Source organism: Camellia sinensis, chromosome 10 (assembly GCF_055761805.1).
Source record: "Camellia sinensis isolate YWXY chromosome 10, ASM5576180v1, whole genome shotgun sequence".
Classification (NCBI taxonomy): domain Eukaryota; kingdom Viridiplantae; phylum Streptophyta; class Magnoliopsida; order Ericales; family Theaceae; genus Camellia; species Camellia sinensis.
The window spans coordinates 52,277,078-52,291,782 of NC_138970.1; the positions used below are offsets into that span (position 1 = coordinate 52,277,078).

A 14,705-nucleotide genomic window follows, 5' to 3' on the forward strand; every position below is an offset into this window, starting at 1 on the left:
TGGCTTAGGCTTGACTCGAGTTCGAACCTTCTTACGAGTTTTAACAAGCTAAAAAATTTACAAATTCATACTTGTGTATGAGACTAAGGTTACAATTAAAACTTTAATTATACAATTATATATACAATATATATAAACATTCTAAAAAAAAGTTAATATTTTGTCAAAATAATAATATCTATTACTACTATTATATAAATAGACTATCCATAGTTAACTATTATTTATATTTATATTTTTTAAATATATAAATAACATATTTATCTTATTTTTTATACATATTTTTACATTATTTAATATATAAATAATAAATGAGCTGAGTTTTAGGATATTTACACTTGTTTATTAAAAAGTTTACAAATTTAAACTCCAGCTCGAGCTGAAAAAAATTTAACAAATTAATTTTGAAGGAGTTTTTATCGAGCTGAGTTTAAGGGATTATTTGAAATAATCTAAATAAATATTTTTTATCTTTTTACGAAAAGACATATAGAAAAATAGAGAAATGATGTGATAAAAAAATATAAAAAAATAAAAAGATGAATTATTTAAAGTATGCCAAATTTGACCTAAAGTTATTCACGAACGATCCTGTTGATTTACGGCCGTATGGTGTATAATATGGGGCGCATTATATGATAATTTTTCGTTTACACGCGCTTGGTGGAGTACTTCGGTCTTGTCTGCTAACCTGCGCAGGTCTGCCATATATTTGCAAGCTCAGAAGATCATGATGCCCTTTCATTTCATCATCACCACAGCTCTTTCACTGTTCTCCTCTCTCTCTCTCTATTAAAGCCCCCAACATATCAGTCCCACCTCTCTCTCTCTCTCTCTCTCAACCCATACTTTCTTTCTCTCTCTCCTCTCTCTCTCTCTCTCCAAAAGTATAGTCTAGTCTTTAGTCATGGCGGATGGTTTCGAACCCTACCATGTCCCACAACAAAGCAGAAGAGATAAGCTCAGAGTGGTCGTCCAAACCGACCCCTCCGGGTGCGCAGGTTTACTCCCTCTCTACGATCCATCTCTCTTCCCCTCCGATTTGCTATCCTGCGCCAATCTCCACCACCACCAAAACAACCACAACCCACTTCTGGATGAACCCACCAAGCCAAACCCAACTCATAATTCAACTGTCAAACGAGAGGGTGTGAATTTGATGGGTTATGTAGGTTCATCATCTTCCACTTCACAACAACAACAACAACACATCTATATGGATCCACAATCTTCTTTACACATGAACCCTAGCTCAATTCATGATATTAGCAACAACCCATTTCTCTTCACCCCTCAAAACCTTAGAGTTTATGATCAGTCCTTTAATGGTGATGAAGTTGTGGTGTATAAACCTGAACCATTGTCTTTATCTCTCTCTTCCCATCAAACCCACCAAAGCACTCTTCCTCTAGAACTCAATCCACAAAGATACGAGTCTTCAATTTTCACTGACAAGGTCTCCGGTGGTGTCTATGTTGTTCCGAGCATTGTTGGTGGCGGCGGCGGCGGCGGTTCGGGGGCGAATGACTTGTCGAGGAGCTCGGTCCCTCTCGGGCCGTTTACGGGTTATGGGTCGATTCTGAAGGGGTCGAGGTTCTTGAAGCCTGCACAGCAATTGTTGGAAGAGATTTGTGATGTGGGTTTGGGGATTTACGCCGAAAAGATCACCGAAGACTCGGGTTTGATGGATGCTCCGGTGGAGAATTTGGGTGGAAGTGGGGTTGTTGAGGAGTCGGTTAGCGGCGAGCAGCGGAAGAAGAAGTCGAGGCTGATTTCTATGCTGAATGAGGTATGTTTCTCTAAAGAGATCACGAATTTTATTGTCTGATTAAGTGTAAGGATTATCAGTTTAATTGGTTTAAATAATGTTAGCTTCTAACGATTTAACTGTAGTGTCGGTTCTTCACTCTTAAGTCATAAGAAAAGTCTACTAATACAGAAATCAATTATAGAATGGGACACAAATTCTGTGATCGGGCTTTGTGCATGTACGAAAGCTGAAATCCTATATGTGTAATAATTCTTGTAATTGCGTTTTAGCCCAGCATGTTTGTTTTAACTATTACGCATAGATGTGACTTGCTGAGTTAGGTTTTTAGGAGTCCCCAAGAATATTGCACAGTGGAGCTAGTGTCCAATTAAGTAAAATTTTGAAGTACTGAGTTAGTCATTGTCAATACTGGCATGCCATTTGTGGTGCTGTTGCATGAATAATTGGCAAAAAAAGCATTTAAACTTTGGTAAATTTCAAACCCATGATCTACTGTCTGCTCTATACCACATTAAATAGTTAAATATTGTCTTAATGTAGAACTTAAGCTATTAAGAAAATGGATAACTTTATTATTTATATCCACTTTACTCCATGTACTCAGGATTAATAGTGGAAAAAGCTCGGATTTACACCAAAAAAAAAAAAAAAACTTCGATCATTTATGGGTGATAGTTTCTTTGTAATTTATAACTTTGCGTATTCCTTATGGACTAGATGCTTGTCTTTTGGGGGTAGATGGGGGTTATAGAAAGATCACAAAGTGTCTTTTTTGGAAAATAAAGGCGATAAGAGGGAATATATGCACAAAATTGCTGCCATAAAGTGCCTGGCAACCTTAGAATAAAACAGGTTTAATTGGTGACATTGGCAATAAACCTGAGGTATAACGTGTGCATAAAGTGATTAAAGGAATCCATTTGAAAAGAGTTATACTGCGTAAAAAGTGTGTATGGAAAGCATAATGCTATTCCAAAGCCTAAAGAAGATGATTTGACAAGGTGTTACCAACTTGGCAAAGTACAATGTTAAGTGAATTTCTTCTTTTGTGGTCTTGTTTCTCTCCTCTTTATTATGTGGAGTTTAGAATCTCAGTTGGTTGATAAGCAAAGCTTGCACATAAGAGAAACTCTTAAGGGGGAAAAAAAAATAGAAAAAGAAAAAGAGAAATGAAAATAGTAAATCTGACAAATAGACCAAAGTTTCAACACATGTAATTTGTTGTTTGAAACACTGTACATTCCTTTGGATCAATCATATAATGAACATGATACAATTGAAGAAGTATACATTAATTTAAAAATCAAGCAATGGTCCTTTTCCAAACAACCAAACCAAGCCTTATGTTCCAATTAAGTGGGGTTGATAGCATAATCTTTTTTTTTTTTTGCCATTCTCTTTGTCAAGTATATGCTCAGTTAAATTAAACAAATATATCTAAATTTTTTACTGTTGCATTCCATGTTAGTTTAGGTCTTCTCATTTTCATAAATTTTCATTTATGGTGATCATGTATGTCACTCCTCCTTATTGTTGCATCTGTAGGTCCTCTTTATACATGTTCAAACCATCTAAACTTGTTTTCTTTCAATTTATCCTTAATTTGTACTACTAATCTTTCGTGAATTTGTTATTTTGCTCGACATAATGAAGTAATATTTTATTAATAATAATCAAACGTTAAGATCTACTTAACTATTCTTTTTCTTCTTTTTATGTATTTTGTTTTTTCTTTTTCTTTTTTGCTATTTTAATATTAAAAACTCATGAGGCAGAAGGGTTGGTTGTGTGGATACAAGTTGCAGCAGTAAGAGAGTTTGTACTCTCTAACTCTCTCTCAGTGCGTTTCATTTTTTTGTACCTTTAATTTCATATTTTTATTAAAATTTTTAGTTTGCTGATAAAAAAAATTTAAAAAAAAAAGGCAAATTACACTAACGGTCTCTGTAGTTTGGGGCTTGTGTCACTTTGGTCATTGACTTTTCAATTGTGATATATTTGACCTGAATTTTAAATTTCGTTCCAAATAAGGACAATTGAAGACATTGTTACTCCCTTTCAAGGGCAAAATCGTCAATTTGATAAAATATAAACTATCTCGACAAAAATAAATTTCAAATTTGTAAAAATTATTTATACTCACCAAAGATAAAATTATATAAAAATGATAATTTTTTTACATTTTTATTTTTTGATTTTTTTATACTTTTTACCAAATTATTTTTAGTATGTGTTTGGATGATGATTATGTAATGGGTGTTGGTTTTTGGTTATATTTTTGGATGGTTACATGTAATGGATGATTGTATTTATTGTGAACATTTATTTTTGGATGGTTATCATATAATAGATGGTTATTAGGCTTTTGTTGTATAATCCATATGTTTAATATAGGAAATGTTTTTAATTTTAGATTTTGGAGTTTAATGGATTGGTTTAATAATGGCATAAAAGTTGTTGTTATGTTTGACGTTTGAAAAAATAAAAACTAATTTAACGAAAATAAGTATAAAAAAATTATCTTAAAATTTTATTTCTACCCTCTGAAAAGATAAAATTGATGTATTTTTAATTTTTTTTCACCAATTTAATTTTTAGTTTCTTAAAAAAAAAATTTGAAAATAGATTTTGAAAATTAAACCAAACTAAACAGAACTTTATAACAAAAAAAGTTTAAACATTATTCATTAAAAAAAAAGGCCATTATATTTCAAATATCATATATGCTAACCAACACAAAATAAGTTGTATGATGACTTTTCTTTTCAAATGGAGCAACAATGTGTTTAGTTGTCCTTATTTGGAACGAGATTCAAAATTTAGGGTCAAATGTATCATAATTGAAAGGCCATGGATCAAAGTGAGGCAAGTCCCAAATTATAAGGACGGTTGGTGTAATTTGCTCTAGAAGAAAAAACATAACCAAGATGCATAATGTCCCCAAAGAGGAAAAGCGAGTTGGCAAGAAACCAACTTAAACACACAAAGATGAATGAACAAAATGAAACACAAAATAACCCCTTGTTACACTGCACTCATACACAAAGGACATCTTCCAGTAGAGCAACTTGTGAGCCCAACCAAATACCACACCACACAAGTATGAGATATAAGGTGAAAGATGAGATAACAAGTCCAAGTTTTTGCAAGGTGATCATTTTACATTTCTTATTGGTGATAGGTGTTGAATTGTAATACAGCCAACTTGCTTAAAAAGCTTAAGACCCTTCAGTGTGAACACACTTTATTTTGGAAGTGGTCAAATACGTGCAAGTATTATATATTTTTTGGGCAATAGAACACATAATCTATTGAATTGTTAAACCGTCAGTTCATTTAAAATCTTAAGCTCTTAAGGGTAAATTACGTTGACCTTCGCCGAGGTTTGTAAAAATTATAGTCAACCCCACAATTTTGATAAAATTGCATTATGTTCCCTTAAATTTTACCGAACACCTCCAATCCAATAATGAGGGGTAATAAAATTAAAGGTTTCTGCTACAAAATTTTTTAAATGTTCAAATTAGCCTCCCTAATCCACATACATACATATGATCCACATGCATACACAACACACTTATTATCCTTAAAATAAAATAATATTGCATTTACTTTATTTTCAGTAAGAATAGCAACAGGCCGAGGAGGGGCCAGGGATCACACTCCCTGTCCTCGATCCCGATGGTGAAAATTCCTTTTTCTCTGGCCTCGATCCCCAATGGGGAACCTATCACTGTCCCTGTCTCCACCCCCTAACAAGGATCAGGTTTCCCTGACCCTAAAAATTCCCCACCGTGAGATCTTTTTGGCATCTGCAGCGTTCAAAGTGGCAGTAGCCATTGACGAGTGATACATAGCTTGGATTTAGAGAGAGAAAGATGGAAAAGATTGGAGAGGATGATGAAGAAGATTTGTGTACTTGAACAGCTCACTAAAAGCTTTCAGTTTCACCATTAAGGATGGCAAATCCCCAATTTTAACTTTACCATTTTGATTCTTTATTGAAACAAACTACAAATTCAACAATAACACAGTTAATATATAATTGCTTTGCCATAGAAACCATTAGCTAACTTCCTTAAATCAAATCAACAATAGAATTCAAGTATAATCCAATAATACCTTGGATTTGAGGCTCGAAGTTCAACCTATGTGAATTGGCTTTGAAGCCATTGATCAGAAACAAGAACACCTACAAAACTAGACATATTTTTCTACACACAGATCACAAACTTGGGAAAGAAAACGAATCGCTGGCTTTCTTTCTTTCCCAAAAATTCACTTCATTAAACAAACCTCAATAAATATCTATAAATCCAGATTCAGTAACGAATATGAAGAAGAGAGAGGAGAGGGAGAAGAGAGAAGAGAGTGGATCTGTTTCACCTGGGGTTTCGACCTGGGGTTTCGACCTAGGGTTTCAACTCAGATTAGAGGAGGTGGAGGTGGAGGTGGAGGTGGTGGCAGATCGACGGCGGCTAGGGTTTCTACCTAGGGTTTCAACTCAGGTAGTGGCAGATCGACGGCGGAGAAGATGGAGAGGTAATGGCAGATCGGCGGCGGAGGAGATGGAGAGGTAGTGGCAGAGTAAGAGATCATCGGCGGAGATGGAGTTGTGTGAGAGTGAGAGAGAGAGAGATGAGCGGTGAGGTGGCAGCGGCGGCAGTCTCCTCTTTGATTGAAGGTAGAATGCGAATGAGAATGGGGAGATGAGAGCGACTGAGAGAAGAGAAGAGAAGAGAGTGAATAGTAATGGATCTAAACATATATACATACATATGGGGATGGTTCGAGGATAGATTCGGGATGGGGTGGGGGAACCTATCACCGTCCCCGGCCCGAAAATTGTTAGGGATCTATTTTTCAATACCAGCCCCGGCCCTATGGGGGGTAATTTTTGAAAAAAACCCGGTTTATCGGGGCGGGGTAGTCTGGGTCCCCGTCGGGCCGGGTTTAAATTGTCATTCCTACTTCTTAGGTGTATCGTGTCTTGCATTTTTTGAAAGTTGTCTTATATTTCTTTCGTGTTGCATGTTTGTGCTACTTGAAAATAAAAAGAAAACAATATACTATATCTACTAATCCTGCCTCCTTGTCTTGATCCAACTCTTATGGGATCCGCACATAGAGAAAGAATAGGGAGAAACCATTGGGATGGGGGGGGGGAAGCAAGGGAGAGATATTGAGTGTAAAATAGTAATTTCACCATTGTTTAACTCCATTTACCTCTTTGTTAATAGTGGGAGATCAATGTAATTATGTGAAAATTGTAGGATTAGTTATATATATTTTTTTTCAAAACTCAAGGGAGGTTAGTGTAACTTACCGTTATTATTTATATTTCAACATGTTCCAATTGATTATGTGGAGTCATAATAGTGGGATTGGTGTAAGTTTCAGTAGTAAAATTTTTTATTTTTATTTTTTTTGATCGGCAAAAATAAATCTATTGATGTAAAAAAAAGTTCAAATACATCCAACTTGGGTTATATCAAAAAAGAATGTGTTGAGGGCATGATGAAACCAACCAATCAATTCTCCTCCTAATCGAGTTTTGATGTTGTTGATTGTGGGGACATTAGCTTTGTAAATTACTTGTGGTGATCTGTAAGTATTGGATGTTGTGGGGACATTAGCTTTGTAAATTACTTGTGGTAATAGCATTTGTAAGAGGTGCAGTTGTAGGTTGCTTTCAGCTTGTGGTTGCAGTCATTGCACTCTTGTATGTCTATAGCTAAAATAAATTAGAAAAAGAGAATCAAGCAAAGTTCAAAGATTTTTGGAGGATTACAGAATTCTAAGCCTCACAAGATATTCTTATGTTGATATTAATTGGATTGATCACAAATCTATTTAGGGGAAAATGGGCCGAGGAGGTGATATTACTTTGTCCAAAAGAATGCTTTCACATGAACAATTCCAAGGAAAAGGGGGAAGAATTCATCATATAAAATAACAGCATTGGTTCGGAGATCCCCAAGAACCAACCCCTTGGTTCAGAAAGGCTTTAAGTTATTGCTCTAGGCATAGCATAGTTAAAGAAATTTAATATCCTTACCAAGGGTGTGATCAGCGATCCTCTGTTAGACAGTAAACCTCACAATATCTTGTTCGATCAAAACTCCAAGCCAGAGATCTCTGATTTTGGTCTAACAATAAAATCAGAGATATGATGGTTTAACGATAAATTGATCATATTCAAGACGGGTTCTAACTAATATATGTAACTGTGTATAGTTTTTAGAAACTGTCATGATTTTCGAAGTTGCTGCCTGTTTGATCGAAATGATTTTCATCACATATTTCACCATCTTAGGTCTTCTCTAAATTATTCCTTATTGTTCGTTAAGTATTTTTTTTGTTGTTGTTCTCAATTGATCCACTGTGATTACTCGTCATTTTACTTTTCCATCAAATACTGATTTATCTGTCTCATTGGTGAAATTGACATTTTCAATAATTTTAACTACACTTTCATCACCATTAGGTTTACAGGAGGTACAAGTATTACTACCAACAGATGCAGGCAGTTGTAGCGTCTTTCGAATCTGTTGCAGGGCTCAGCAATGCAGCTCCATATGCAAATTTGGCTTTAAAAGCCATGTCTAAACACTTCAGAAGCTTGAAGAATGCAATCACTGATCAGTTGCAGTTTACAAACAAAGATCAAAATGACCCAAAAGATGAAACTCCAAGGCTTGGTATCCCTGATGCCCTTTATAGCCAAAGACCAGTTCACAACTTGGGATTTCTTGAAAATCAACCTGTTTGGCGACCCCAAAGAGGACTTCCTGAGCGGGCCGTGAATGTGCTCAGGGCATGGTTGTTTGAACACTTCCTGCACCCGTAAGTGATTTTTTGTTTTCTGGATTGTGCAAAAATTAATTTTCACATTGGAACATATCTTGACTTTCAGATTTAATTCTTTTGAACTTTTCTTCATTTAGAAATGATCACCTACATGTAAGAATTCATTAACTGTAGTCACTGTTCAATGTTTCAGCTATCCTACTGACACGGACAAGATAATGTTGGCAAAACAGACCGGTCTCTCACGAAGCCAGGTGTGCTGTTTTTAAATTCTATTATGGTCCTATTTAGAGGATTTATATCTGGGACAAGTTCATATAGTTTGTCCAATTCAAAACTAACACACGACACAAATGTGCACGCTTAGAGCATCAGCAATGGAGTAGCTAAACACTATGTTAGTGTCAGTTGCTAATTTTTAGCAAGTCATTTTGTGTGTTTGCTCTCACAATGGAGCTGTTAGTAGGTGTGTTAGTGGTGTGTGTTAGTGATGTTTGCTAAAATGTTTGTTATCTGCAGCTAGCCGTTTAGCTAGTGAAGGCGAACGTTGTTTTGTTTTACGGTTTGACCGGCCGGTTGACTAGTCAACGGCAATTTTTTTTTTTTTTTTTTAACTTGGGATTTTTTTTTGGGCTTGAAATTTGACTAAACTAAATTATTTATTTATTTTATTTATTATAGACATATATATATATTTAACACACACCTTAACACACCCTTCAACACATCCATTGTACCACCATTCATTCACTATTCACTCACTAAATTAACAAACTCTTAACACATACTTTTGGGTCGCACGTTTAACACTTTTTGTCATATAACACACTTTAACACAATTTTAACAAATCCATTGTGGATGCCCTTAGCTCTTTTAATTAAGGTGCTCCATGTTTGATGACAAGGTTTGGTCTCTAAAAGAGATGTGTTTTGTTTCATTTTGGTCCCCGACATTTTAATGAGTAGTGATATACAAACAAAAAAATTATACATAATATTCATACAAAATGATGTCAAATTGATATTCATTCATTTCAAACCAAACAATCCATGAAAGTGACTTGTTTATTTCAAATTTGTCATTTAGATTTTTTTTGTTCACATTCTGTTTTCAAATCGATTCCCTATTTTAATGGTGTCAATTGGTAATCAGTCTATCCAGATTGTGTTTAAATGGTCCCCAACATTGTTTCCATGTAAATTTCTCTACTAATTTTGTCTAAATTTGTAGAGGAAAAAAATACCCCTACTTCTACAATAAAATTTGGATGAAAACGGCGATGGGACCATTTAAATGCAAATTTGGTTAAGCTAGGGAATCGAATCGACACAAATGAATTATTAGAGAATATAATGATACAATACGTAATCTTTGGGACCAGTGTTACTAGATGAAATTTTAGTTTGGTATTTGAAAACACAGATTTATGAAATTGGGGTGACCCATTTTGAAAATGTAACCAGGTTTCCAATTGGTTTATCAATGCGAGGGTGAGACTTTGGAAGCCCATGGTGGAAGAAATACACATGCTCGAAACACGACAAACTCAAAAATCCATGCAAAGAGATGATCAAAATGTCGATAGGCCAAGTGATCCGAGTGATCATCTGCCTCCAGGCACATCACTGGCTTCTGAAAATCCATCCACATCCACCAAGAGGACCAGAAACGACTTTCCTAATAAGTCTATGGGAACCGAAGAGCCAATGAGTTTATCTTACGGAAACTTGTCACGCCATCATGGCGGTGGGGGTGTCTCATTAACGCTAGGACTGCATCAAAATAATGGGATCGGGTTATCAGAGCCCACCTTCCCACTCAATGCGGCTCGGCGTTTTGGTCTCGATCCAAACAGTGAGGGGTATGTAATGGGTGGTAGTTTTGAAGCGCAGAATCGACAGTTTGGAAGAGATGTTATTGGAGGGCAATTTTTGCATGATTTTGTCGGATGATGATGATATAGTGATGAGAGGTTTTTGATTGGATGTGGTTTTTTTTTTTTTTTTATGCACTGCCTGAATCGAAGACTCGAAGCCCGGCAAATCTTTTTAAGGATTGGTGCATTCTGATGGTGTAATATGTTGTTATCCCATGCAAATAGAGATCAGTAAATACAAATTTCATACATTGGGTTTGGGTGTATTATTATTCTTATCATCCCCCTCTTAGATGTGTATAGAAGTGTATTGATATTGTTGTTTTGCAAGGGAAAATGCCGGAAGAGTGTTTTGGTAAAATGTGAACATGGTGGCGGACATCAATAATGTGATCGGATTAGATTTATCTTGAAAATATGGATGACATATGGATGGCAAATGTAATTTCAAAAATAAAGTGTTCAAATTTTTTTAAATTAAAATGATTTAATTATGTGATTATCAATATTAATTTATTTTAATATACAAATACTCTTTTCAACTGATTTTGCAAGATAATAGGTTTGGATGGTTAAGGTAGATTCGAAGTGGAGTTCACCAAGGGCACAAAACCTTGCAAGTACGCCCTCTTTCGTATTTTTTTATTTATTTTTGAGCAAATTACAAACACTTCTATCGAGATTTGATGAAAATATAGATTTTTTCCTGAGGTTTGAGAAATTACATCCCGTTTCCTGAGCTTTATATTTTCATAACAAATTGTCCCCTGAAATTTTTATTTTCATACAGATTTTCTCTTAATTTGTTATACAAATTTAACCTTTAGTAGATAATTTGTAATTTCTCAAACCTCAAGAGAGAATCTGTATTTTCATCAAATTTCGAGGGAGGTGTTTGTAATTTGCCTTTTTTTTTTTTTTTTTCTGTGGGGTGCAATTATTTGTCTGATGTTTCTCTAAGTCATTCCCCAAGCAAAAGAAATTAAAAAAATTAAAAAAAGTTTGACCTTGGATGATAGGGTATGACCTTACTTAAATGTGTTACATAATATTTAGTTGGTAATTTATTTGAGGTCTTTAATATTTTTAAAAGGAGACCACCTAAGTTGGATAAAGAAGGATTTCTAAGGAATAAAATCTAATCCAACTAGGAAAGGATTAATAATTTAAGAATATTTGTTACGTAAATGGATTCCTAAATCGGAAAGAAGATTTACGAAGGTGACAGTGCACCTACCATATATATAAGGGCTACACCATCAAGGTATGAGTTTATAGCTTTCAGTATTAGAGTAATTAAGCATTTTTGAAAGAGTTTTTGACTCAAGAATCAGAATACCCTTCTAAGTGACGACATCACAGACAGAGGGAGCAGTTACTAACCTCAGTCTTGCTGGTGTGGACCTAGAATTATTCATCTTCAACTTTCAGTATCATCGCCCAACCTTCATAAAGTCAATTTCCTATTACCAATATCGTGGTACGATTTTTTTCCTACGCACTAAAAAATATAAATTATAAATATTCATCATTTTTTATAAAAATTCGCTTAACTAAACGATAAACATAGTAAGCGTAGTCATCTATAGTGAATTATGAAAATCAAAATAGACAGTCAGAACACAATTCAGATGTCATTTAAGAGTGGTTCTATATGAAAACAGCTATGATGAGTGAATGTGCCTCTCTTTTGATGATAAATCAATTGTGCCCAAATTTATAACTCAAATATATATCTTCAGTAACAAATGATTTCAGTTTAGATAGACGTTAATTGGAAAAGATTAAAAAAATATCCTATCAACCGTGAATAAAATGAGGATAAAAGCCCTCATTTCCAGCAATGAACCTAGTTGATCATGGTCGACGAACATAGCACATGCAAGCAAAGAGAGATTTGTGCCACGTTGTGTCATATCATAGTTGATGACACGTAAGAATCCTTTGAGGATATGCGAGAGAATCCGTATACCTGAATTTGACTTCTATTCCCAGCAGTGGTATTTGATAGTGGTATTTGATATTGTCCAGCAAGTTTCTTTCTTGATGCTTTTTTTGTGATTTTGTGCAAGAAGTTGATAGAGACAAGAGAGGACATGTTTGTCAATCACAAACTGAAACAAATTAAAAGAATTAATTTCTCATATGGGGGAAAAGTATATAAAGTTTGTCAATGTCAAACAAATGAGAGAGAGAATTTCAGGCTGTGCTTGCAGAAGTTTTCAAAGAGAGAAAAAATTTCAGGCTGTGTTTGGAGAAACTTTTCAAACATATTTCTATTCACTGATTTGAGTGTGTTATTTATTTTGAGTTTTTAAATTATAATTTCACACACTTTTGAAAACTCTTGCTAGGTAGGAAAATTTGGCTAATTTGATCGTCCTTCAAGACGTCCGACCGGTTGACTGGAATAATGTTCGATTTATATATATATATATTTTAAATAAAAAATATTTTCAGAATTTTTTAAATTTTTTTTATGAGTTTTGAATATGATTTTGAGTTGTGTGTTTGGTTATGAATTGTAAGTTTTTGAATTAAATATCATATGCCACATCATTCATTTCAAACTTAATTCAAAATTCTTTTCAAAACTCATAACCAAACAAATTTTCAACACTCAAATCATAATTTCAAAACTTACAAACTCAAAATATAACTCTATTATCAAATTATATTTAAAAAATTCTACCAAACGCTACTTTAATCTTTCTTAGCACTCTCATTCCTCTAAAATGCAATTTTACGTGCTAAATTTATTTTAAAAAATGATCTCTGCATTCAACTTTTCTAGTACAAGGAGCAAAGTAAAAAATTTACATATATTTTCACTTTGATAAAGAATCATTAACTAGAAGTTCAAATGAAAAAACAGGGCTGGGTTATTGTTTGGTTTAATTTTTTTCAATTTATTTAAGTGATTTTTTCTCTTAAATTGTAAGTGAAGTTATACAAAATATTTTGACACGTATTCTTGTGGACTTACTTTTTTCTCGCGCCCCGCCTTTCGAAAAGGTTTGAAAAGAAGGCCTCACAGTTCGGACTCCCGCAGTTCTAAATCTAGTCTCACAAGTGCAATGTGAAACTAATGAACACCAAATAGTTCAAATCCGGCAAACCTTTTGGAAAATCGATTTTAAATCAAATAATGCCAAAATTAGGCTGCTTTACTAGATACAGAGTCGCCACCTAAATATTTTGTTTTGAAAAAATTTAGGAAACCCTGATTCGTGCTAAAGGCCACGTGTCTGTCATCACAAAAATTACCTCGGCTCGCGAACTTAGGTACGAAAGGGGGAAGGTCATGAATTGAGCACCCCCGCTTGCCCGATCAAAGATCGGCCTTTACTAATCATGATATGAGTTTTTATAAACATTATGCGTTCTTATTCCTGTGATTTACACTAACCTTACTATGTGATGCGCACAAGCAAGTATAGACTAGTTTGCTCAATTTGGAACAATTCAACTTATGTTTGTTTTCGAAAATAGTTTGAATTTGCCACCTCAAGTGGGCTTAAAAGTTGCGGATTTGCCACCAAACATAGTGGGCTCAAAACGGGTTTGCCACAACAAAGTGGACTTAAAACGCGCATTTGTTGAATCGTTCCAATTCAAACAATAAGCCTTCATCCACAGACATTCATGCAGTTTAGCATTTAAGCACATAGCCTCATGGTGAGCTTGCTAAATATGGCAACATTCACACTCATGCAAGTATGCTAGAGCGTAAAAACTCACCGAGTACTCCAAGCCAAAACAGAAACTAGTTAGAAAGATGCATAATCCTAACTATACAAGATGTCTAATGTAACACATACAACAAGCAATTAATAGGCTCAGCTATTAATATGACATATGGATTGATTTGAACAACATGAGATTAAACATGTATTCAAAGAAGATATTGAAATAGCAATGCAGTTTGAATGATGCGCCAAACCTCGGTGCATGCAATACAAACAAATAGATGCAAGCATGCGATATGCTAATCGAAATATGATCCTTAATCTAACCATCAAAAGCGATTAAATAAAAAGGAGAAAGACGTGGGATTGGAAAACATACACACACACGCATGCACACTTATTACAACATTACGAACTAGCAAAGGAGGGTCCGAATGAATAAGCTAAGCTACACTAAGCTAAGTTAACAATTACAACACAATATTTAACTAACTACTCTAAGTTAATTAAATATTACAATACTTAACTAACTAATTACAAAGCAATTAAGTTAATTAA

The 14,705-nt window shown here is 34.5% G+C and overlaps 1 protein-coding gene across 1 annotated transcript; it reads left to right on the top strand.

Annotated features, from left to right (window-relative positions):
• Positions 1 to 628: 628 nt before the first annotated feature.
• LOC114323735 (BEL1-like homeodomain protein 9) lies at positions 629 to 10,819 on the top strand. The gene is made up of 4 exons (XM_028271387.2): positions 629 to 1,789; positions 8,259 to 8,617; positions 8,775 to 8,835; positions 10,046 to 10,819. The coding sequence occupies exons 1-4, from the start codon at positions 908 to 910 to the stop codon at positions 10,532 to 10,534; spliced, it is 1,791 nt and encodes a 596-aa protein (XP_028127188.1). The 5' UTR covers positions 629 to 907; the 3' UTR covers positions 10,535 to 10,819.
• Positions 10,820 to 14,705: the final 3,886 nt, after the last annotated feature.